The 24,370-nt window shown below is 49.5% G+C and overlaps 1 protein-coding gene across 3 annotated transcripts; it reads left to right on the forward strand.

Annotated features, from left to right (window-relative positions):
* The first annotated feature begins 537 nt into the window (after positions 1-537).
* Positions 538-24,250, forward strand: CD4 (CD4 molecule). Of its 3 annotated transcripts, none has more exons than XM_061124814.1 (10): positions 538-743; positions 7,868-7,974; positions 8,098-8,262; positions 17,263-17,421; positions 18,054-18,287; positions 19,285-19,623; positions 20,795-20,995; positions 21,713-21,834; positions 22,181-22,248; positions 22,528-24,250. In XM_061124814.1, exons 1-10 carry the CDS (start codon positions 553-555, stop codon positions 22,556-22,558), a joined length of 1,617 nt encoding a protein of 538 aa, XP_060980797.1. In that variant the 5' UTR covers positions 538-552; the 3' UTR covers positions 22,559-24,250. The 3 variants fall into 3 exon arrangements, with proteins under 3 accessions (XP_060980797.1, XP_060980798.1, XP_060980799.1); XM_061124815.1 differs by having other exon boundaries at positions 21,713-21,778; XM_061124816.1 differs by lacking the exon at positions 21,713-21,834.
* The last annotated feature ends 120 nt before the right edge of the window (positions 24,251-24,370 follow it).

Raw genomic sequence — 24,370 nt, forward strand, 5'->3', positions numbered from 1 at the left:
GCGCTGGGTTTGAGTTTGCTATGTCTGCTGAACATCCAAACGGGGAGACCCCCATCTGGTGCTCATGAGAGATCTGAACCAGAGAGAAACATTTGCGGATTGGCCAGAAATGAAGGCTCACAGGAAAGAAGCCCAGTCCATGGTCACTGTGATTGTCTCAGGTGCCCCTTCTTAGCCCTGGCCCTTTCTGCTGCGCGGGCCCAACTATGATGCTTTTGGTGAGGGAGCCCTGAAAGCACCTACTGAACAGATGTCCTCTGACCCTGGAGTTAGATGCTGTGTGCGGCTGACCACAGCAGCTACTGTGGATCCTCCATCTGCTTCCCACTTCTTGTTTCCCTGAAGCCCTGGCCAGACTGTAATATCACTGATCCAATCAATGTTTTTCTTGCTAGCCACAAAAAGCACATTGACGCTTTTTCCTGCCATCCACCGAGATGCGGGGCCACATTCTGGGCTCCGGCTGGGTTCTGCTAAACTTTTTCCCTTGACTTTGTCATTTTCATTCTGACATCTTCCCCAAAAGGCAGAGGGTGGGGACCCCAGCTCTAGATGGTGACGTTGGGGGCTGGCCCAGGCCTGGGGAGTGGAGGGGACTCGCTACCAGGCTTCCTGTCTCTCCGTCTAAGCGTATCTCTGCCTGCAGAAGTAACAGGCATCCTCCCCAGTGGGCCTCTGCTCCCAACCCTCACAGAGACACACCTGTGCAAGAAGCAGAAGGGAAGAGAGACCCAGGCCGGGAGGTAAGAGGGACAGACCAGGCTTCGTTCCTTTCTGAGGGTCGAGAAGGGGAGGGGTGTGAGGCAGGAGATGTGTTGGCATCACAGGTCTTGCCCAGAGCTCCGGCAACCTTCTCTGGCATTTCCCGAGCCACACTCTCCCCCTGGAAATGTGAGCTTGCAGAAGCCAAGGGACTCTGCCATGCCTCTCTTCACAGCCCCACTGCACACAGCTCAGTTCCCGGGGCGGAAGGGTGTCGACTTGGACTTGGAGATCAGAGAAGAAATGGGCGCTTCAGGGCCCCGGGCTGAAAAAGGCCACTGGTCATGGGCAGTAGAGGAGATAAAGACAGGCAGAGGGGAAAAGAAGGAAAAAAAGGGGAAAGAAGAAATGGAAGAGACATAGAAAGAACCCACAAATATTAAAAGAGGGAGGAGGCCTAGGAAAAAGAAAGGAAAAGAAAAAACAATATAAAAGCAAGAGAAAGGGAAGTAGAACCTGGTGTAGAGACATTTCTCCCTTCAAATTAATTTTCCCAATAACTCACTCACCAAAAACTCACACCAGAAATCACATTTGCAGCATTTCATAAGCCATATGACTGATGTAGCCTCTTTCGACTCTCAGTTTATGTTTCTACACTTTTGTTTGCTTTTCGTGCCTTTTTAGGATTTTTGAACAGTATATCTAAAGACACTTCCACTTTAGCTTTAAAATGATTAATGAGATGATTGAAAGCTAAAATTCTGAGAAGGGGGTGAAACCTAGCTCCTGGGTATGACATGCGGTAAAAGGGAGAGATACGTATTTTTAGGCCACCACGTCATTAGAAAAATTGGTTCTAAGAAATCAGTGTTAGGTGTCTCAGCTGCTCTAGGAAAGGAGGCTGTTGGGGGCGTTAGAGAAGGACTTGCAGACCCTCCCTGGGCTTGGTGGGGTGTGGGGGACACACAGGAGGTGATACCTCTCTAGCAGAATGCTCCGAAGGACCCCTGCCTCCCACCTCCACATTCTCAGTCCTCTCCTCTCTCCTGAGGCCTCCTTGGCTTACAGCCCTGTTCCCCAGGGTGTCCACTGTCCTCCCATCCTGGCCGGATTCTGTGTGTGTGTGGATGGGGGCCTCCTCCCTACAGTCAGATCCCTCAGAATAGAAAGGCCCCACTGTCACTCATTCAAACATCGCGCTCTGGGTGGGACAGCTCTTCCTGAATGTCCTGCCCTTTCGGGGTGGGCTTTTTGGGGTGCAGGACTGAGGGTAGAGCCTGATGCCGGGGAGGTCACCGCACTGTGTGTTTGACAATTTCTTGTGCTGTGTAGAGTCTGGGCTGGAACAAAATGGCCGCCCTCCTCACCTCAGAAGAAGGGGTTCCCAGAGAACCGTGGGATGTCTCCCTCCTTCAGTGTGGGGGCCCTCAGGTAGAAGAGGCCCACTTGAGATAAGACTCCCTCCCATCAACTGGTCTGGGCAGAAGCCCCATAGGCCTTGGGCCCTGATCCTGGCCCTGGCATGGCATCAAGGATTTGGGTAGACAAGGGCCTGGCCGCTTTAGAGCCTCCGTGAGTCTTGGCTGAGTGAAATGCCTTTGATGAGGGTGGGTGTGCGGAGGGGACAGGCAAGGGGCTGGGGTTTGTGGGCTCCTTGGCTGAGGTCGGCTCTGCACCCCTCCGGGGATCGTGGAAGGAGAGGGGGCGCTCCGTTCCCCCCATGTGGGCGACAGAGGCAAAGGAGAGGATGGTGGAGGTTTGCAGCCACCGAACCACAAGGGTCCCTTGGAGGGACCAAGTCTCTAGGAAGCTAAGTTCGCACGAAGCCGGAGCGCAGCAGACGGGGCTCGTGCAGTGAGGGGCACATCCGCGGCGGGCTGGAGGGGGCTGATGGGGGCCATGCGGAGGAGATAAAAGTGCCTGCGGGACCACAGACTGTCACTGCGGTGGGGCTGTGCCCTCCTCCCCCCAGCCCCCAGCCTCTTTCTTCTCAGCCCTGCCGGGGGTGGGGGGCGGCTGGGGCCGCGAGGGCAAGCAGTGCGTTGCCACCTTGACCTCTCCTTTCGGTGTCCTGCTCCAGGCCTGTGTCTTGTGTCTCAGAATCTCCTTCTTTCCCTCTGCCCTACCTCGTTTTTGCTACCTGGGGCATTGTGTGTGATCGTGGACTGTGTAAATGTAGCTGCTGCTTTAATGAGCTAATCTGGGTCCCTCCCTGTCTTTCTGTCCCACCCCCCCCCCCCCAATCCTCCCATCATCCTCCCTTGGGTCTTCTATGTATTCCTCTGCAGAATCTGTCCTTTTTCCTTTGTCCACCCCACAGCCATCTCCCTGGCATCTATCCTGGGCCCCAGGCTGTAGTCTGCAGGCTCCCTTCACACAGAAGCTTGTGGGGAGACTGCAGCCCTCCACCCAGAGGCCAGGATGCTGGTTTCCAGGCCAGGAGGGACTGGAGCTTAGTGGCTGCTGGAGAGAGAAGGGATTCTGAGGGGAAAGAAGCAAGGGGCCCTGCAGGCGAGCCAGGAGAGCTAGAATTGCCTCTTAGCAGAGGAGGAGAGACAGACACAGGGAGCTGAAGGTAGAGGTGAGGGGAAGCACGGCTGTGAGCAGAGAAACAGGGAGAGAGAGGAGCCAAGGCCTCAGGGACCCGTGGGCCCTCCCGCCGGCCTCAGGAGCCTGCGGTGTACAGTGTACAGGATGCTACTGTACCGGGGCAGAGCGCTTCTGGGGAGGCTGAGGATGTGGGGATCAAAGGCCAGCTCTCTGGGGCGGCAGCGGAAGCCCCAGGCATCAAAGCAAACAGCAGCTGGAAACCCAGAACCTCCTCCACCGACCAAGCTGAGCCCTGGGGTTGTGGGTTGGGGCAACACAGGGAACTGGGGGTGGTAAGTGGGCCTTGCACTGAGGCCAGGATCACGGAGTGGGGAGGAAAAATTGACCACACCCGGGGAGGGACAAGAATGGCCCTAGTCTTGCTCAGGCGTCTAAGCTGACTCTGAACCTCAGGGAAGGGCATCTCACATGGAGACTCCCTCACTCTCTGCTCACCCAGGACACGGTGAGTCTAGGATGGGCAGACAGTGGGACCTACTTTCAGATGTAAGAGTGCCCCGCCCTACTTTCTCACCCCAGCCTCCTGCTATGTGCCTTGTCGTCCCAGGCCAACTAGTAAACAACTTCACCCGTGACCTAGCCTCCCTCTTCCTTTCCTGGAAACCTCCTCCTCCTCCTTTTTTTTTTTTTTTTTTAAGATTTATTTATTTATTTTATTTTTTTGACTGTGGGGGGTCTTTGTTGCCACATGCAGGTTTTCTCTAGCTGCGATGAGCGGGGACTACTCTCTAGTTGCGGTGCGTGGGTTTCTTACTCCGGTAGCTTCTCTTGTTGCAGAGCTTGGGCTCTAGACGTAGGCTCAGAAGTTGTTGTGCACAGACTTAGTTGCTCCGCAGCACATGGAATTTTTCCGGACCAGGGACCAAACCGTGTCCTTTGCATTGCAAGGCAGATTTTTAACCACTGGACCACCAGGGGAGCCCCCAAAACCTCCTTCTTGACCACTTTTCTTCTTATTTCCCTTATTTAAAAAAAAAAAAAAAATTCTAGCAAGTTTCTACCAGGCATTAGGCCCTGAGTAGTTCCTCTTTCAGGCAGACAAAGCAACATCAGGTTGGCTCTTTCCCTTCAGGACTCTGCCTGCTGCTTTGGCATCTGGTGCCTCAACACCTCTTGAAGAGGAGGCTTCCCCTGCCCAAACCTCACTAGGAGGGTCATGCCCTTAGCACGCACTCAAGTGCTGCCTCCTTATCATGGATCATTGGCCAACAGGAAATGGAATCCATCTCAGATGGTTCAAGACCACCTGCAGAAAGAGGTTTTGAGGCACCAGATGCCAAAGCAGTGGGCAGAATCCTGAAGGGGAAAGGGCCAACCTGGTGTCTCTGGAACCCAGTGATGCCTTGAGTTGCTATTAGGGGGCCACCTGGCAAGAGCTGTGGTCACCATGGGAAGGAAAGGGCAAAGGAGGGAATACAGCTGATGCCAGAAAATATGCCCTGAGCCAGGAGAGAACAAGGATAAAACACCCCAACCTCTCTCCCCAGCCCTCTCATCTCTTGTGGGTGCTTCCCATTGGCCGACCCCAACTAGGAGCTGAAGGCCGAGGGAGCCTGGGTGACACAGTGTATAAGGTGTGCAGTGGTCAGCCTCCTTGTGGAGAGCAGGGCAGAGACCATGGGGAATGCCTGGGGGTTGGGGGTTTGGGCTTCCCTGATGGTCAAGTGATTAAGACTCTGTGCTTCCAGTGCAGGGGGGTGCAAGTTTGATCCCTGATTGGGAACTAAGGTCCTACATGCTTCGTGGTGTGGTCAAAAAATTTAAAAAATAAAAGAAGGAAGGTGGAGGAAGTGGGAGGGAGGTTCAAGAGGGAGGGGACATATGTATACCTATGGCTGATTCATGTTGATGTATGGCAGAAACCAACACAGCATTGTAAAGCTGTTATCCGCCAATTAAAAATAAAAAGAAAGAAAAGAGAATGCCTGAGAGGATGGGCACAAGAGTAGGCCGTGTGGATGGGGACGACTTGGTGTCATCCAGGCCAGGTTTGGGTGTGTACAGACACTTTTTAGTAACAGAATTACCATGTTGAGTCCAGAAAAAAGTAATCAGTGATTTCCCCTCTCTGTTCAATTCAATTTGGTTTAAGTTAACCAAACACATCCCAAGACCCTTCTCTGTACTCCAAATGGGGCCAGTGGTGGCCTTGCTGGCTGGACCATCATCTCCAGCCTAGAGATCAAGTTGGTGGAGGAGAGTTGTTATTGTTCAGTTGTGTGCAACTGTTTGCGACCCCTTGGACTGCAGCATGCCAGGTTTCCCTGTCCCTCACCATCTCCTGGAGTTTGCCCAAGTTCATGTCCATTGCATCGGTGATGCCATCCAGCCATCTCATCCTCTATCACCCCCTTCTCCTCCTGCCCTCAATCTTTTCCAATGAGTTGGCTGTTCGCATCAGGTGGCCAAAGTTTTGGAGCTTCAGCTTCAACATCAGTCCTTCCAATGAATATTCAAGGTTGATCTCCCTTAAGATTGACTGTTGGTGGAGGAAAGGCAGGAACTGAAACTATGGTAGAAGGTGGGATGTGCCCATAAGGGGGTCAAGTTCAGAGTGGGAGACTCTGGGAGTTCAGAGCAGACAGCTCACTGAAAGGTGGTCCCCAGCAGAGAGAAAGACCAGCCTGGGGTGGGGGGTGGGGGAGAAAAGTAGGTCTGGATACACAAGCTGCGCGCCAGGTGTGCGCTGACAGCCCCAAGGCTGTCACTGCTCTGGGGCCCGCCCTCAATCTGGGGCCAAATTCAGACACTTAAAAAAAAAAAATTGAAGTACAGTTGATTTACAATGTTGTGTTAGTTCCTGGTGTACAGCGAAGTGATTCAGTTATATATACTATACTCTTTTTCATATTCTTTTCCATTATGATTTATTGCAGGATATTGAATATAGTACCCTGTGCTATACAGTAGGACCTTGTTGTTTATCCATCCCATATGTAATAGTTTGCCTCTGCTAGTCTCCCAGACTTCTAGTCCAACCCTCCACCACCCCCTCAAAGACACTTGAGCCAGGTCCCGCCTGCCTGCGAGGCACTGTCTGGTGGCCTTCCTTTTGGCTCTACTTCCTCCATGTCATCTGGTCCCCTTACCATCTGATTGAGCTTCCTAAAGCTCTCAAAGACCTCATCACATCTCTGCTCCAAAATGAGCAGCGGTTCCCAGTGCCCTGCAGAGCCAAGCCCTAACTCTCTGGCCTGTCCAGCAAGACTCGAGATCAGGCTCCACCCACCAAGACTTCCCTCCAGAGCCACACACTGCCCACCCCCCCCCACCCCGACTCTGCGGACTGTGGTGGGGTGCCCTCCCCTTTCTTTTCCAGCTGGCTTGGGGTTGTCAGACTTGAGTGTGCACCAGTCCCCCAGAGGGTTGTGAATGCAGACGGCTGCACCCAACCCCAGCTCCTGATCCCGGAGGTCTAGGGTGGGCCCCAGAGGTTGCCTGTCTCACAAGTTCTCGGGTGATCACACGTGGAGAATCACTGCTCCAACCCAGTGCCGCCCATTCCTCCAGGTCCATGCAGAGCCCTTCTGCGACCCCCTCCCTCACTGCCCTGTCTGTCTTCCAAGCCCACAGGAACTCCGGAGCATCACCTTTTTGCTTGTCCCACTCAGAGGCCTTCTAGGGAATCACCCTCTGCCCTTTCCCTGACCGCACCCCTCATGCCAAATCAGACCCCAGGAACTGGGGGTTTTCTTTCAGAACTCCTCCCTTAAGTCTGTCTGTCTGAGTTCAGGCCTCATCTTCTCTCACCAGGATTCTTGCAATCCTGCCTCCCATGCTTGACCTCCTCCACGTCCTCTTCTGCTCAGCAGCTGGAGGGATCCATCCTGTAAGTCTACTCCTGTCCTTCTCTAAGTAAAGCTCCCTCGAGCACCCAGGGTCATGGCACTCCGGGACCTTCATGACCTGGCCTGACTCCCTAGTCCCAGTTTCTATCAATTTGCCACCTTCTCTGAGGCTTCTTCTTTTTAAAAAACTTTCATTCACACCAAAGGCCATTCACTCATTTTATTTTGTAATTCATTGATTGATTTATTAATTTTTGGCTGTGCTGGGTCTTTGTTGTTGGCCGCAGACTTTCTCTAGTTGTAAGGAGTGGGGGCTGCTCTCTAGCTGTGGTGGGAGGGCTTCTCATTCTGGTGGTTTCTCTTGTTGTGGAGCATGGGCTGTAGGACATGTGGCCTCAGTAGCTATAGCACATGGGCTCAGTGGTTGCAGATCTCAGGCTCTAGAGCACAGGCTCAATAACTGTGGTGCAAGGGCTTAGTTGCTCCATGGCATGTGGAATCTTCCTGGACCAGGGATTGAACCCGTGTCCCTTGCCTTGGCAGGCAGATTCTTAACCACTGGACCACGAGGGAAGTCTTTTGAGAATCCTTTTCTGGTTCCCCCTGGCAAAAAACCCACCCCTGGCCTGGGCACAGCATGCGTGGCATGTAACCCATGGGTGTCTTGTTCAGAGTTCCCGCTAGGTTCCCACCTGGCTGTCTGGGTCATGAAGGGGACCCAGCCAGGTGAATGCCTGCTAACTGCTGACTGGTGTCTCCCCCAGGCCCTGCCCTTTCTTCAGGGGAAGGCTCAGGCCCCCTGCGTGCCTCAGCAAAGCCACAATGCGCCTGAGGACTTCTCTTAGGCACCTGTTCTTGGTGCAGCAACTGGGTGAGTGCTCAGACTTGGGGTCCGGGTGCAGGTGACTTGGGAGGAGGGGCTGGTTGGGGACTGCCAGGTGGGGGATGGGGCAACCACAGCCTCAAGGCCTGACCCCCCTGTTTTTCCACCTAGCGACCCTCCTGGCTGGCACTCAGGGAAAAACAGTGGTGCTGGGTAGGGCAGGAGACCAGGCAGAGCTGCCCTGCCAGACTTCTCAGAAGAAGAACCTGGCCTTCAGCTGGAAAGATTCTTCCCAGTCCAAGATTTTGGGGAATTATGGCTCCTTCTTGCACAAAGGTAGGTGGGCCCTGCTCCCTGTTTAGAAAAGAGAGCCCTGGGGAATGAACACACCTGTGGCAGGGCCCGGCTCCTAGTAAACGCTGGGGTTCTGGAGGGTTCTGCCGTCAACCAGAGTCTCAGGGAGTCCCCAAGTCCAGAACCTCCCTCTGCCAGCTACTGGTGGGCTGGGGAATGGCTTCTGGTGGTCTATTATAATTTCATTATTTTAATATTGATGGCCTTATTTTAATGGATATTAGAAAAATAGCTATCATATGAAACCCATGATTTCATGAACGTTTTTGTTACAGACCAATGATGATACTTTGTTTACTTCCATTAAGAGCAACAAAATGTTTTTTTCCTAGCTTTTTAAAAAAATTATTTATTTTTGACTGGGTCTTCATCGCTGCTTGGGCTCTTCTCTAGTTGTGGTGACTGGGGGGCTACTCTCGAGCTTAGGCCACACTACTCTCTAGTGTGGGCTTCTCATTTCAGAGGCTTCTCTTGTTGTGGAGCACAGTCTCTAGGCAAGGGCTTCATGAGTCGTGGCACGTGGGCTCCAGAGCTCAGGCTCGGCAGCTGTGGCACACGGGCTGTTGCTTCTCAGCATGTGGGATCTTTCCCCACCAGGAACTGAACCCATGTCCCCTGCACTGGCAGGCAGATTCTTATCCACTGCGCCACCAGGGAAGTCTTTTTCTAGCTTTCAAAGTGGAAAGAAGATTTCAAAACTTCTTAGGAACATTATTTTGCAATCTTATTTTTTCACGTAAATTTTACCCTCATGCTCCTGTTTAAGTAACTTCTTTCTTCTGGGTATGGCTTCTAATATTCAATACATTATTGAATGGGAGAAAGTCATATGAGTCAAAAATAGAAAAATGCCACCAGTGTGAAATGTATTTATTCTTTATAAGTTTATTTGATTTATTATTATTTCCATTTCACTGCTTATGTTAACATTTTCTTTTAATTCAAATGTATATAGAAGTTGAATAAGTATATGATGAACCCTTATGTATCCCTCTCAGCTTCAACAATGATCAATTCATGAGTGATATTGGTTCATATAACTGAATCACTTTTGTGTACACCTGAAACATTGTTAATCAACTATATTTGGTTTTAAAAAACACATCTATAATACAATCATCAATGCTTAAAAATTAATTCCTTAATGAAAAAAAATATCCAGTGTTCAAATTTTCCCAAATGCCTCATAATATAATTTTTACATTTGGTCTATTTGAATCAGAATTCAAATAAAAATTCATGCATGGTATTTGCTTGACATGGCCCTTAAATCTCTTTGAATTTGTACATTTACTCTCCTTTTTCCGCCCCCTCTTGCAACTGATATTTGAAGAAACCAGGCAATTGCCCTGTAAGTTTTACACTATGGTAGCATTTAACATGTGTCTCTGTCCCTTAAATCTCCTAGAGATGGTGATTAGATCTAGAGGCATGATCAAGTTCACGTTCATTTTTCTCTCAGTGACTTATTTAATAACTGTACTCCATATTACAAAGCATTATAGCCCCATCTTTTTTTAAAATTGAAGTATAGCTAATTTACAGTGTTGTGTTCATTTCTGGTGTGTAGCAAAGTGATTCAGTTATACCTACACACCATTCCTCCTATACACCATTCCTCCTACACACCATTCCTCCTATACACCATTCCTCCTATACACCATTCCTCCTACACACCATTCCTCCCCTTTGGCAACCGTGGCGCTAGTGGTAAAGAATCCACCTGCCAATGCAGGAGACTTGCAGGAGACTTGGGTTTGATTCCTGGGTTGGAAAGATCCCCTGAAGTAAGAAATGCCAACCCACCCCAGTATTCTTGCCTAGAGAATCCCATGAACAGAGGAGCCTGGAAGGTTACAGTCCATGGGGTTACAAAGGATTGGACACAACTGAGCAACTAAGTCATTAAGAGATCTTAATAAATTGAAATATTAAGAAGTGTTGGCAAGAATACACAGAAGAACTATACAAAAATATCTTAATGACCCAGGTAACCACGGTGGTTGAGTCAAGTGGGCCTTAGGAAGCATCACTATGAACAAAGCTAGTGAAGGTGTTGAATTCCAGCTGAGCTATTTCAAATCCTAAAAGATGATGCTGTCAAAGTGCTGCACTCAATATGGCAGCAAATTTGGAAAACTCAGCAGTGGCCACAGGACTGGAAAAGGTCAGTTTTCATTTCAATCCCAAAGAAAGGCAATGCCGAAAACTGTTCAAACTACAGCACAATTGCACTCATCTCACACGCCAGCAAAGTAGTTCTCATAATTCTCCAAGTCAGGCTTAAACAGTACATGAACCATGAACTTCCAGATGTTCAAGCTGGATTTAGAAAAGGCAGAGGAACCAGAGATCAAATTGCCAACATCCGTTGGATCATCGAAAATCAAGAGAGTTCCAGAAAAACATATACAATAGTGCAGTCAATAAAATCAACTTTATTGACTACACTAAAGTCTTTGACTGTGTGGATGACAACAAACTGTGGAAAATTCTTAGAGATAGGAATATCAGACCACCTTACCTGCCTCCTGAGAAATCTGCATGCAGGTCGAGAAGCAACAATTAGAACTGGATGTGGAGCAACGGACTGGTTCCAAATTGGGAAAGGAGTACACCAAGGCTGTATATTGTCACCCTGTTTATTTAACTTATATGCAGAGTACATCATGTGAAATGCCAGGCTGGATGAAGCACAAGCTGGAATCCAGACTGCCAGGAGAAATATCAATAACCTCAGGTATGCAGATGATACCACATTAAGGCAGAAAGCAAAGAAAAACTAAAGAACCTCTTGAGGTAAGTGGAAGAGGAGAGTGAAAAGTTGGCTTAAACTCAACATTCAAAAACTAAGATCATGGCATCTGGTCCCAATACTTCATGGCAAATAGAAGGGAAAAAATGGAAACAGTGACAAACTTCTTGGACTCCAAAATCACTACAGATGGTGACTGCTTGGAAGAAAAGTTTTGACCAACCTAGACAACATATTAAAAAGCAGAGATGTTACTTTGCTGACAAAGGTCCATCTAGTCAGAGTTATGGTTTTTCCAGTAGTCATGTATGGTTATGAGAGTTGGACTATAAAGAAAGCTGAGCACCGAAGAATTGATGGTTTTGAACTGTGATGTTGGAGAATACTCCTGAGAGTCCCTTGGACTGCAAGATCAAACCAGTCAGTCCTAAGAGAAATCAGTCCTGAATATTCATTGGAAGGACTGATGTTGAAGCTGAAGCTCCAATACTTTGGCCACCTGATGCGAAGAGCTGACTCATTGGTAAAGACCCTGATTCTGGGAAAAATTGAAGGCAGGAGGAGATGGGGACGACAGAGGATGGGATGGTTGGATGGCATCACTGACTTGATGGACATGAGTTTGAGCAACCTCTGGGAGTTGGTGATGGACAGGGAAACCTGGCGTGCTGTAGTCCATGGGGTAGCAAAGATTCGGACACGACTGAGCGAATGAACTGAACTGAGCTGAGCTGGATGATACACAGTGACGATTAATCTCCCTCTTACTCCTGATCCCCTGTTACTTGGTTCCCTTCCCCAGAGTCAACTGTTTTAATCAGTTTCTATGTTTCCTTCAGAAGATGAACTAGGACTTAACTAAGCAGAGTTCTTAGACTAGATACCAATGCACAATCCATAAAAGGAAAAATGGATACATTGATCTTTTTTTATTTTTATGTTTTGGCTGTACTCCACTGTCTTGTGGGGTCTTAGTTCTCCAACCAGGGATCGAACTGGTGCCCCCTGAGGTGGAAGTGCCAAGTCCTAACCACTGGACTTCCAGGGAATTCCTGACATGTTGGTCCATACATTCCTGGTATGTTTGACCAAAATAAAAAAATTTTGCTCTGCAAAAGACTCTATTGAGAAGAGGAAAATTGTCTTAATTTATAAAATATGAGAAAATATATTCAAACTACATATCCAACAAAGACTAGTATCTAGAATATGAACATAACTCTCAAAATTCAATATCAAAAAACCCAAACAATCCAATTAGAAAATAAGCAAAAGACATGAAGAGATATTTCACCAAAGAGGACATAGAGATGGCAAACAAACACATGAAAATGTGTTCATTGTCATTAGTCATCAGGGAAATGCCAATTAAAACCACAATGAGATATCGCCACACATGTATCAGAATGACCAAAATTAAAAAAAAAAAAAAGGTAACATCCAGTGCTGGTGAGGATGCAGCCACTGGTTACTCTTATATTGCTGGTGGGAGTATAAAATGGTACAGCTGCTCCAGAGAACAGTTCAGCAATTAAAAAAAAAAAAATATTTACTTATTTTTGAGTGTGCTGGGTCTTCATTCCTGCTCAGGCTTTTTTTTAGTTTCAGGGAGTGGGGGCTACTCTCTAGCTGCAGTGTGTAGGCTTCTCATGGTGGTGGCTTCTCCTGTTGGGTAGCAAGGGCTCTAGGACTTGGGGACTTCAGTAGTTGCAGCTCCTGGGTTCTAGAGCACAGGCTCAGTAGTGGTGGTACATGAGCTTAGTTGCTCCATGGCATGTGGAATCTTCCTAGACCAGGGATCAGACCTGTGTCTCTTGCATTGACAGGCGAATTCTTTACCACTGAGCTACCAGGGAAGCCCTGGAAATTTCTTTAGAAAGCTAAACTTGCAACAACCTAGCAATTGCACTCCTAGACACTTACCCCTCAGAGAAAGAAAGACTTATGATCACACAGAAATCTGTGTAAAATTGTTGACAGCAGTTTTATTAGTAGTAGCCAACGACTAGAAATAACCTAGATGTCCTTTAATGGGTGAATGGTTGTATGCATGCTATGGACTATTTTTCAGCAGTGAAAAGAATGAACTATAGTTTTGGATCACAACCTAGATGACTCTCCAGAGGACTATGCTGTATGGGGGGAAAAAAAAAGCCAATCCCACAAAATAACATACTAAATAATTTCATTTATCTAACATTCTCAGAATGACAAGTTACAGAAATGGAGAACAGATTAGTGATTGCCAGGAGTCAGGGCAAAGGGGTCTGGGAGGGAATAGGAATTGGCTGGAAAAGGGTAACATCTTTATAGTGCTAGAAATGTTCTGCATCTTGAATTGTGTCCATGCCAATATTCTGGCAGCAATACTGTGCTATAATTTTGCAAGCTGTTACATTTGGGGTGAGCTGGGTCAAGGGTATTCCAGCTATTTCTGCGCTATTTCTTATGGTTGCATGATTTTCTCAGAAGAAAATGTTTAAAGAATCATCAGAGTAAAATGATTAGCTTTCATAATGTCAAAACAAAACAAACAGAATGAAGACGCTCCACACACACACACATACTTAGAAGGATGTCAGCCACATTTTGTTAAGTGGAAAGTAAGCTATGTATGTATCAATAATAGAGTCCCATTCTAATTTAAAAATTCAATGTGGGGGCTTCCCTGGTGGTCCAACGGCTAAGACTCAGTGTTCCTAATGCAAGGGGCCTAGGTTTGATCCCTGGTCAGGGAACTAGATCCCCGATGTGGCAACTAAGACCCAGTGTAGCCAAATTAATATTAAATAAAAATAGATACTAAAAAAAAAGGAAAATTCAATGTGTGTCAATATATGTCTACACAAACAGAAAAAAGCATGAAGAAATCCACACTAAGTTGTTTGCAGTAGTATTGATGATGGGCAAGGAAGGAGAGAAATGTTGAGTCTGTGAGTCTGTATAATTTTTGTAGTTCAAATAACTAACCAAAAAAGTAAAGATGATCTTAACACAACTTAAAAAATGTATATTATGAATGTTTTCCATTTCATTGAAAATTATTTGTAAATGTCATTTTTAGTGCTCACCTAATAGTCCATCAAGTTAGTATGCTCTAATATGCAGCCATTATCTTTTCATCTAATCTTGCACCCTATTAAGAACACTGTAATTATTATTTTTGTACCTACATTTTGGCTTGAATTTTAAACTTATTAAGGATAAAGTTCTAGAAATGAAATTAAGGATATGAGCTTTAAAAAAAAAAAAAAGTTGGTGTATACAGCCAGATTGCTTCCAGAAAGGTTCTATCCATTTACAGTAAGTCTAGATAATAATGTCACTGTGTGTGTCTTTCCCTGGAGCCCTTGCTGGCACTGAATACTAATATTTAAAACCTTCTCTCTTTTATTTTTTGCTAATTTTGATAATTGAAAAACATATCATTGTTGTTTTAATTTGCATTTCTGTGCTCGCCTGTGAGCTTGAAACAATGTGCTCCATTCTAAAAATTCTCACCTCTTTTGTGTCGATGTTTTTGTTCTGTTCCTAAGATCTCAACTTCTTTCAGAATGGCTTCGCTTCCCAGCTTCCTGATCTCTGACAACAGCAGGATCACTCTCCTGGCCGCTCCCAATTTCTGAACCAGAGTGGGATTTTTTTCCCCCCACTTCAGTCCCTGATTTCCCCTCAGTCCCTGCCTAGGGCCATTCCTTCCGGTGGAAGTGTTCTTCCGTTTCACCTTCTTTGTTCTCATGGGAACGCCGCCATCATTGGCCAAGGCCATCTACCCCTCCCCTGGGTTACAGTGGGAGCTTCCTGGCAATTCCTTTGCTACTGGTCTCTCCTACTTTGCTTCTCTTCTTCCTACGGCAGCGCTGATTCCCAACAGTGCCAGTCACTCCCTAATCCACTAGACTAAGCCTGGAAGAGCCTCTGCCAGACATTCATTCCCTCAGGATGGCTTCCCGCAGCTCCTCAGCCAGACACCTCACACCCAGGTATTCTCCGCACTGCTTTGAGGTGGCTGCCTGTATGACTTTCCAGGAACTTTACCCCCTTCCTAGACATTCTTGCTGCAACACTTTCCTCTAGCTTACTTCTTTTTTTTTCTAAAGAAAAATATTTATTTATTTGTCTGTACTGAGTCTTAGTTGCGGCATGCAGGATCTTCAGTCTTCGTCTGGCCTGCGGGATCTTGAGTTGAGGCAGGCAGAATCTTACTTTAGTTGAGGCAGGATCTTTAGTTGAGGCATGTGAACTCTTAGTTGTGTCATGTGGGACCTAGTTCCCTTACCAGGGATCAAACCCAGGCCCCCAGCACTGGGAGTATGGAGTCTTAGCCACCAGATCACCAGGGAAGTCCCCTGCCTACCCTTCTTTTAAGGCTTTGTTCTGTACTGGTCTCCTCCAAGAACTGATCCCAGATTCTCTCACACTCTTAGAACTTTCACAAAGTGGAATTGCTTTTACAAAGTATAGAACAGTCTGGACAAGGGGGTCTTGATGAGAGCCAGAAGAGCTTTTAGCAGGGAAGCAAGGAAGACAAGTTATTTTAGGGAAAGGTTGTTAGGTTTCATTTGTAACCAGTTGAGTTTTGGGCTGATGTCAGGACATCCAGATGAAGTCATTCCTTGGGCCACTGGAAACGTGGGCCCAGGAGGAAGGCGAGAGGTTGGGGCTGGGAGTTATCTGCTGAGCAGACAAGGGAGGCAGTGGAAGTTTTTTTCTTTTAATATTCATTTTTATTTATTTGTTTGTGCCAGGTATTAGCTGTGGCATGTTGGATCTAGTTCCCTATCCAGAGATTGAACTTCCTGAATTGGGAGCTCAGAGTCTTAGCCACTGGACCACCAGGGAAGTCTCACAACAGACTGAATTTTAATCCTGGCTCTACCACTTACTGGAGTCAAAATTTGAACAGTAGATCTAAAAGGCATAAAATGAAAAGCTCTCCCACACCTGTCTCATGGGGTTCACTTCCTATCCCCAGGGACAACCAAGGCGACCATTTTCTTGTGTTCACCGCTAGAAATATTTGTTCGTTTAAAAGATAGATGGATAGACAGATAGAAATATAGGTAGATAGATGATAAATAACTTTCTCCCTCCTTTTCAAACAGTGATAGCTTTGAAAATATCTTGCTTTATTCAGTTAACAGTGTTTCTCAGATATTATTCCATCTCAGAATATAAACAGCCTCCTCATTCTTCTCTTATAGCATTCCACTGAAAGAGTGAGTCTAACTTATTTAACCTCTTCTTTCATGGTGGACATTTCATTCTGTATGTGCATTTGTAATTCTGGGAGTATTATAAATTACCTTCCAGGGGAACAGATAAATTGGGAGATTGGAATTGACATATACACACTACTATATATAAAACTGATAACTAAGAAGGACCTACTGTATAGCACAGGGAACTCTATTCAATACTCTGTAACAACCTGTATTGAAGAAGAATTTTTAAAAAGAGTGGCTATGTGTATGTGTTTAGCTGAATCACTTTGCTGTACAGTAGAAATTAACATAGCATTTTAAATCAACTATACTTCAATAAAAACTTAAAAAATAAGAACAAAACAAATTACTTTCCAATGAAATTGCACTGGTTTATGTTCCTGCTGATAATGTGTAAACAAGAGTTTGGACAACTACTTTATTTCTCTGAGCCTCTGTTTCCTTATCTGCAAGATAAGCAAAATGATACCTATTTCTCAGACTTGTGATGATTACCTGAGATGATGTGTGTAAAGTGTTGGCCTGTAGGAGCTGGTGGAGCTTCCCAGGTGGCTCAGTGGTAAAGAATCCACCTGCTAATGCAGGAGACTCAGGAGACATGGGTTAGATCCCTGGGTAGGGAGGATCCCTTGGAGGAGGGCACAGCAACCCACTCCAGTATTCTTGCCTGGAGAATTCCATGGACAGAGGAGCCTGGCGGGCTACAGTCCATGGAGTTGCAAAGAGTCAAACATGACTGAAGCAACTTAGCGCACATACCTGTAGAGGCTGGTGCTCTCTAAGGGAGGTTACGATTTTATTTGGGGTTAGCGAGATGCTGTCCTGGCCAGGTAAAGGAATGTGTTTGGACCTCCTCGCCAGTCTGGGGTTCTCAGATTAGGACCAGGGCAGATTTTATCGGAGATCAGCAACTCAGATCAGAAGAGTCGTGGGTACCACCCTTGCCAGGGATGCGCTGTCTCCAGGGTACCCCAACCTCCTCCATACGGGATCTGCTCCCAGGTAACAGTGAACTGAGCCATCGAGTGGAATCCAAATTAAACCTGTGGGACCAAGGATCCTTTCCTCTGATCATCAAGAATCTCCAAGTAACTGACTCGGGGACTTATACCTGTGAAGTGGACAACAAGAAGCTCCAGGTGGAACTGCAGGTGTTCAGACGTGAGTAGGGCAGCCTGGGACCTTCAGCCAATTTCCCTTCCTTCTTGACTCGCATCCTTGCACCCAAACCAGGGCCTGAGCTGCTGGCATTTCAACAGTCTGAAGACAGATCAGACAGGCCACTGTGTCTTCTCAGTGCCGCCTCAGGCCTTGGGTCAGGCAAGCGAGACAGAGACCTGCGGGCGAGTGGGAGGTGCAGGGGTGGAAAGGCAGGAGACAGAGGGAGGAGTGAGAGAGACAAGGAAGAGAGGTGAGCGGGAGGGGAGAGGAGACCCTGCCTTGGGCTGGAGGTGGACAGAAGGGAGATGTTGGAACAAGGGTAACTGCAGATTCTCAGATGGCTCAGTGGTAAAGAATCCGCCTGCCAATGCAGGAGACGCAGGTTTGATCCCTGGAGTGGGAAGATCCCCTGGAGAAAGAAATGGCAACCCCACTGCAGTGTTCTTGCCTGGGAAATCCCATGGATAGAGGAGCCTGGTGGGCTACAGTCCATGGGGTCACAAAGAGTCAGACACAGCTTAGCAACTGAAACAACAGACAACAGAGCAATACCCTAGGCTTCCTGGCTTCTCCTCTTCTTGGGGAGATGGTGTGTGTCTGCTTGTGACACAGTTCGCCTTCTCCCCTCACAGTGACTGCCAGCTCAGACTCCCGAGTGCTGCTGGGACAGAGCCTGACCTTGACTTTGGAGAGTCCCTCTGGGAGCAACCCTTCAGTGCAATGTAAGGATCCAGGGAATAATAGGAAGGAAGACCTCAAGAGCCTGTCACTGGCCCAGGTGGGGCTGCAGGACAGTGGTACCTGGACGTGCACTATCTACCAGAGCCAGCAGACACTGGAGATCAAAATACCCATCGTGGTGCTGGGTAAGAGGGACTCCCCTCCCCCACAGGCACCCCCTGCCTGCCAGACCTTCTTCTGCCCTCAGTGCTCTGCTCTGGTGGGGGGGGGGGGTTTGGAGGGGGGGAGGGGGAGGCTGAAGCCAGGATCCCCTGGAGCAGAAGTCTGCCCTAAGGGACACGCTGGCCTTCTCTTCCTCACAAGCCACTCCTTGGGGAAGCGAACATGGAAGAAAGAAGGGACAGGGGGTGTAAGGATGTCAGGGACCCCAGAGACCCAGGAGGAAGCCCCACAGGAGGGCTGTCAAGGGCATCTGTCTTTTTGGTTGCCTCAGCTTCCCCCTCCCACCAAGATGCAAGTCCACTAACTCAGAGATGCTCACAGCAACAAGCCAGCCCTGATGAAACTCAATGTTGCAGGTTCAGAGTCCTGAGTAGGCACTGGGAAGGAAACAAAAAAAGAGCCTAGAAGACAGGTGCTACCCCAGACCCTGTCCTCTGGGTGACTCACGTGACACACAGGAGGGTAGCGTGGTAATGAAGTTCATGGACTCTGTCTGAAATCCTGGCTCTGACTTGACTGTGTGGCCCCGGGGAGGTCACTGAAACTCTCTGTGCCTTGGTTTCTGCATCTGCAAAATGGGGATGATCTAACCTACCTTGTCGTGTCATGAGGACAAGTAATGTACTAAGTGCCCTTAGAACAGCGCCTGGCATGTAGTCAGCCAGTGTCTGCGCTTACCTCGAGAAGGGTGATGAATGTGGTACCCATGTGGTACAGGCCAGATGCCCTCTGTGCTCCGGGATCCTGAGGATCCCTGTGGCTGGGCTGTTCTAGGAGGGCTTCTCCGGGGAGGGGTCATTGCTGTGGCACCTCCCTGGGGTGCAGAGCAGAGAGAAGAGAGGAGATGTAGAAGGGACTTGAAGGGCTCAAGTGGCAGCCCAAGTGTTTGGACTCACGTGGCCCCCTTTCCTGCGCCTGCCTTGCCCTGTATGGACCCAGGTTCTCTCCCTCCCCCTCCAGCCTTCCAGAAGACCCCCAAAACAGTCTATGTGAAGGAGGGGGAGCAGGCGGAGTTCTCCTTCCCACTCACCTTCGAGGATGAAAATCTGAGTGGGGAGCTGAGCTGGCAGCAGGCGAACGGGGATTCTTCCTCCCAATCCTGGGTCACCTTCAACTTGACGAACAGAGAGGTGAAGGTGCTCAAGACTCCCAAGGACCTCAAGCTCCTTGTGGGGGAGAGGCTACCGCTGCGTTTCACTCTGCCGCGGACTTTGCCTCAGTACGCGGGTTCTGGAACCCTGACCCTGGATCTCACCAAGGGGAAGTTGCAGCAGGAAGTGAAGCTCGTGGTGATGAGAGGTGAGGAGCTAGCCTGAGACGGTGAGGGTGGGGTCAGGGGCCAAGGGACCTGGCTCAGCGCCCCTCCAAGTCATGACAGACCCTTCAAGAGGGTGCCTTGGCCCTGGATGCCTGATGGAGCCCATCAAAGGCCCTCTGGTTGGGGGAATTTTTTTTTTTAATGTGGCTATGTTGGGTTCATTGTGGCATGCAGGGTTTCTCTAATTGAGGCACAAGGACTTCTCTTGCAGAGCATGGGCTCTAGAGCATTGCAGGTCAGTCGTTGCAGCTCGAAGGGTTTAGTTGCCCTGCCACATGTGGGATCTTAGTTCCCTGACCAGGGATCCAACCTGCGTCTCCTGCATTGGGAGGCAGACTCTGAAGTCCCTGGGGGTTGGTTTTGAACTGAAGTTGGAATCTTCTGTCCCTCCCTGACATCCAAGAGCCGGCCTAGGGTGAGCTCCACTAGAATTCCCGAGGGCCTCACTGAGAACCAGGCTCTAGTTCTACCTCTGCCGGGGCCCTCTCAGATCCCGACTAAGCCCCTCCCTTCTGTGGGTCATTTTTGTCCTAGGGAGGATAACAGTGTGACAGTGATGGTGACAATGTCAGGTGTCATACTGAGTTCTTCCCCTCCTACCTCCTTAATTTTCATAACAACATCACCAATAATAATGGCTTAGATTGGGTGTTTCGTACAAGCCAGGCCCCATTCAAATGCTCTGCGTTTATCTTTCCATTTAACTATTGTATGGGGCTCTCCCTGGTGGCCCAGGTGGTAAAGAATCTGCCTGCAATGCAGGAGACCTGGGTTCGATCCTGGGTGGGGAAGATTCCCTGGAGAAGGGAATGGCAACCCACTCCAGTATCCTTGCCTGGAGAATCCCATGGACAGAGAAGCCTAGTGGGCTACAGTCCATGGGGTCACAAAAAATCGGTCACCACTGAGCAACTAACACCTCACTTCAGCTTGGGAAGTAACTTCTTCAGAGACTCACAGATGGTAAGCAGCAGGGCTGGGGTTCAAATCTAAGACTGCTGGATCTCAGAAGCTGTGCTTCCTCCATGATAACTGTATGAAAATGTGCTCTGAGAGGCTAGCAGAGTGGTGCTGATGTAAGCACCATCGTCACTGTTCTATGGAATTCCTGGAGGTCCAGGGTCCCGGTCTCAGGCTCTTGTCCCTCTGCAGTGACCAAGTCCCCAAACAGTCTGACCTGTGAGGTGCTGGGACCCAGCTCGCCAAGGCTGACCCTGAACTTGAAGATGGGGAACCAGAGTATGAAGGACTCAAATCAGTCGAAGTCGGTGACAGCGCTGGAGCCTGAGGCTGGGACGTGGCAGTGTCTGCTGAGTGACAAGGGCAAGGTCCTGCTGGAATCCGAGATCAACGGTGAGTCAGGGTCCATGTTCCATGGCCTAACCCCGAGCCCCTGCCTCCTCAGCTGGGGGACCCTCCCAGGGCTGGTGGAGACCACCCAGCCTCCCAATTGCTCTAAGATGGATAGGGTGGTAGGTGAGGGGCTGAGGACACAGGGCTGATGAGGTGAAGTGGGGTGTGGCCCTGAGCTCTTGTAGTCCTACAAGCTCCCACTTCTCTAAGGTCTACCACCCAGGAGTGGGGCTCCCCTGACCAAAAGCCCCCCTCACTGGCTCCTCTTCAGACCCAGACATACGTGCACACCCAAACGTACAGACATTCGTGTGCATGGCAAGGATGGGGACTGTTGGTCTAGCTCCCCAGAAAGCAGAGTGGCATCTAATCTTAAAACCCTTTCCCCAAGGGAGCTTTGGGGTAGAATGGATACACGTATATCTGTGGCTCAGTTCCTTCCCTCTTCACCTGAAACTGTCACAACAATGTCTTTTTTTAATTTTATTTTTAAACATCAAAAAATAAAATGTTAAAACAACAACAACAACAAAAAATCCTTCCCCAGCCTTTCCCTTCCAGTCCTGGTGGCCCCTAAGGGGACCTGCCTCGCTCTCTCAGCCCAAGGACCAGACCCAAGTGTGGCTGGGCAGTGAGACCCTCTCTCCTGGGCCCCCTTGTGTGCCCCTTGCCCTGATGGTGGGCAGGGAGCTGAGCACGCCTCTCTCTGTCTTGCAGTCTTGCCTTCAGACCTCACCCAGGCCTGGCCAAAGCTCCTGCTCGTGGTGTTGGGGGGAATCACAGGTCTATTGCTTCTCACTGTCTTCTGCATTGTCTGTGTTAAATGCTGGCACCGCAGGGTGAGTGAGCCCTCCCCCGACGTCCTCGCACCCCTACGGGACACTCAAGACCCTGAGGCCGGTCCGGCCACGAGGGTGTCCTGTGTCTGTGACCCGCTTCTCCTCTGGCTCCCTCTGCCCACTGCTCACTCCCTCACTGATGGCTGGGCCCCGTCCCAGATCCCATGAGGAGGGAGAGAAACGAAGGCGCACAGTCAATTCTGGGACAGATGGCCTACTCGGCCACAGCCCTGGCCTCTCCCCTCCCAGCTTTCCCCCCATCCCCACCCCTGCGCCTCCCCTCCAAGGGGCAGCTCCCTTTCAGAGGCCCAGGGCCCTCACAACTCGCCTCCTTCTCCCTGGACAGCGCCAGGCAGAACGGATGTCTCAAATCAAGAGGCTCCTTAGTGAGAAGAAGACCTGCCAATGCCCCCAGTAAGGAGAGTAGAGAGGGAGGGGAGGGTGGTGAAGGGAGGAGGGCAGGAGATGCAGGCTAGAGGGAGGCTGTGCAGGGGAGAGAAGCGGGTGGGGATGGCCCAGGAGGCAGGAAGCAGGCTGGAGGATGGAGGACCAGGTGAGGGGTAGGGGGCCTGGGGTGTGGCTGGAAGCCAGCCCTGCACTGGAAGGGAAAAGCAGGCTCTGGGAACCACAGAGGGCCTGGAAATCAAAGGGCTGGGAAGCACAGACTTGTTCTTCTTATTCTTTGTCCCCCAGCCGGCTCCAGAAGACCTGTAATCTCACCTGAGGCCCTGACCAGGAGGAGTTTTTCACCTGCAACTTCCACACACCTGGCTCCTCCGCCCCCCAACCCCAACCCCACCCCCGCATCTCCTATCGGGCCCCTGGGCCTGGGGACCAGATGAATGTAGCCGGGCCCTCTGGCCGCCTCCCGCCCTCCTGGTTGAGGGCACCTTGGGTCTGCTCTTCCAGATGCTCGCCCCTTCTTCCCCATTTTCTTTCTACTCCAACTCTAACCCTTCTCTGATGACTTCTCTCTCCACTCTCTCCCTCACCACTGGCTCGGATCCCGGGCAGCACAAGGGACCAGCCCAGCCTGGCCTGGAGGATGAGGCTGGGTGTCTGCAGCATGAAGCCCAAGACTGTCATTGTACGGGGAGAGAACCCTGGGACCAGAGAGAGGAGGGACTAGCCCAGGATCACAAGCTAGTCAAGGACAGATTCAGATCCAAAGGTTCCTCCTGACTGCCCGCCAGCAGCATTTCATTCTGCCTGCATCTCACTCTGCCTTGGCAGAACCACAGACTCACATCCTGACCTGGGCACAAACAGGCACCCTGGGCACACTTGTTCACAGATGTGATTCCTTATCGCCCCAGCAGCACGGCTCTATTTACAAACCAGTTCCTTTGTTTGTCTATGGGCTTCCCTGGTGGCTCAGATGCTAGAGAATCTGCTTGCCAGTGCAGGATACCGGGGTTTGATCCCTGGGTTGGGAAGATCCCCTGGAGAAGAAAATGGCAACCCACTCCAGTATTCGTGCCTGGAGAATCCCATGGACAGAGGAGCCTGGCGGGCTACAGTCCATGGGGTTGCAGAGTCAGACACGACTGACTGACTAACAATGTCTATTTCAGCCTCACGAAAATTCTGCAAGGCTGGTAGTGACAGGACCGAGACTAGCATCTCCAGTTTATAGACCAGAAACAGAAGACAGAGAGGTACAGCTAGTGTGTGGACTAGCCCCGGTCTCTTGACTGCTAGTTCCATTGCTATCTCTTGAACAGAGGGAAAATATCACGCAGGTCTCTGCAGCTGGCTGGTCACAGATGCCGGGTATGTCCCTTGTCCCTCCATGGGAGCCCTTCCTGGCAGGGAGTTTGCCTCAGAGAGTTCAGGATCAGGCAGGAGGGCCTCCCTGCCTAGAATCCCTCCTTCGTCCCCTGCTGGCTGCAGAATCCTGTTACCAGGGAACAAAACCTGCAGTTCTCCTAATCAGGGCATAGGCCCTGTGGGAGAGGGTGTCCACTGACCACCACTCACCCTCTCAGAACCTTCTGGAAGGTGAGTTTTGCCTGGGGGAGAGGTGGGAAGCTGGCTGGAAACTGAGCCCTCTGAGGGCGCCTCCTGTGAAGGGTGATACCCCTGGGCCTCAGTCTCCCCACCCTGCACTCCCTTCTTCCTTCTCCCAAATGACTCAGGATACAAGAAAATCTCAGGGTTACAAGTTTTCTTCTTCTTCCTCTTTTCGATCCATTTCTCTCAGTATCCCCAGCCTCCTCTGCCCCACTCTCCTCCCTTCCCTTTCTCATCACCTCTTGCAATCCCTACCCTTTTCCCTTCTTTTCCTTCCAATTTGCCTCTTTGAGGAAGAACACCCAGCTGTCGACAGGGGTCCCCATGGCTTGCTTGTATTCATGACCTGTCCCCACCCCTGCCTCCCTGAGCTGAGAGAAAAATACAACAGACTTAACTTTAAGGAAGATGCTCTTCATTTATGTGTGTGTGTGTGTGTGTGTGTGTGTGTGTGTGAGAGAGAGAGAGAGAGAGAGAGAGAGAGAAAAGGGTGGGGGAGACATTGCGTGCCAAGTCTCTTCAG

The sequence above is a fragment of the Dama dama genome, chromosome 22 (assembly GCF_033118175.1).
Source record: "Dama dama isolate Ldn47 chromosome 22, ASM3311817v1, whole genome shotgun sequence".
NCBI classification, from domain to species: domain Eukaryota; kingdom Metazoa; phylum Chordata; class Mammalia; order Artiodactyla; family Cervidae; genus Dama; species Dama dama.

Coding starts and splice junctions, on each gene's coding strand:
- CD4 (XM_061124814.1), top strand. CDS start 553: ATGGTGACGTTGGGGGCTGGCCCAGGCCTGGGGAGTGGAGGGGACTCG. Junction 8,263..17,262: donor TGGCTCCTTCTTGCACAAAG/GTAGGTGGGCCC, acceptor ATCTGCTCCCAG/GTAACAGTGAACTGAGCCAT. Junction 18,288..19,284: donor AATACCCATCGTGGTGCTGG/GTAAGAGGGACT, acceptor CTCCCCCTCCAG/CCTTCCAGAAGACCCCCAAA.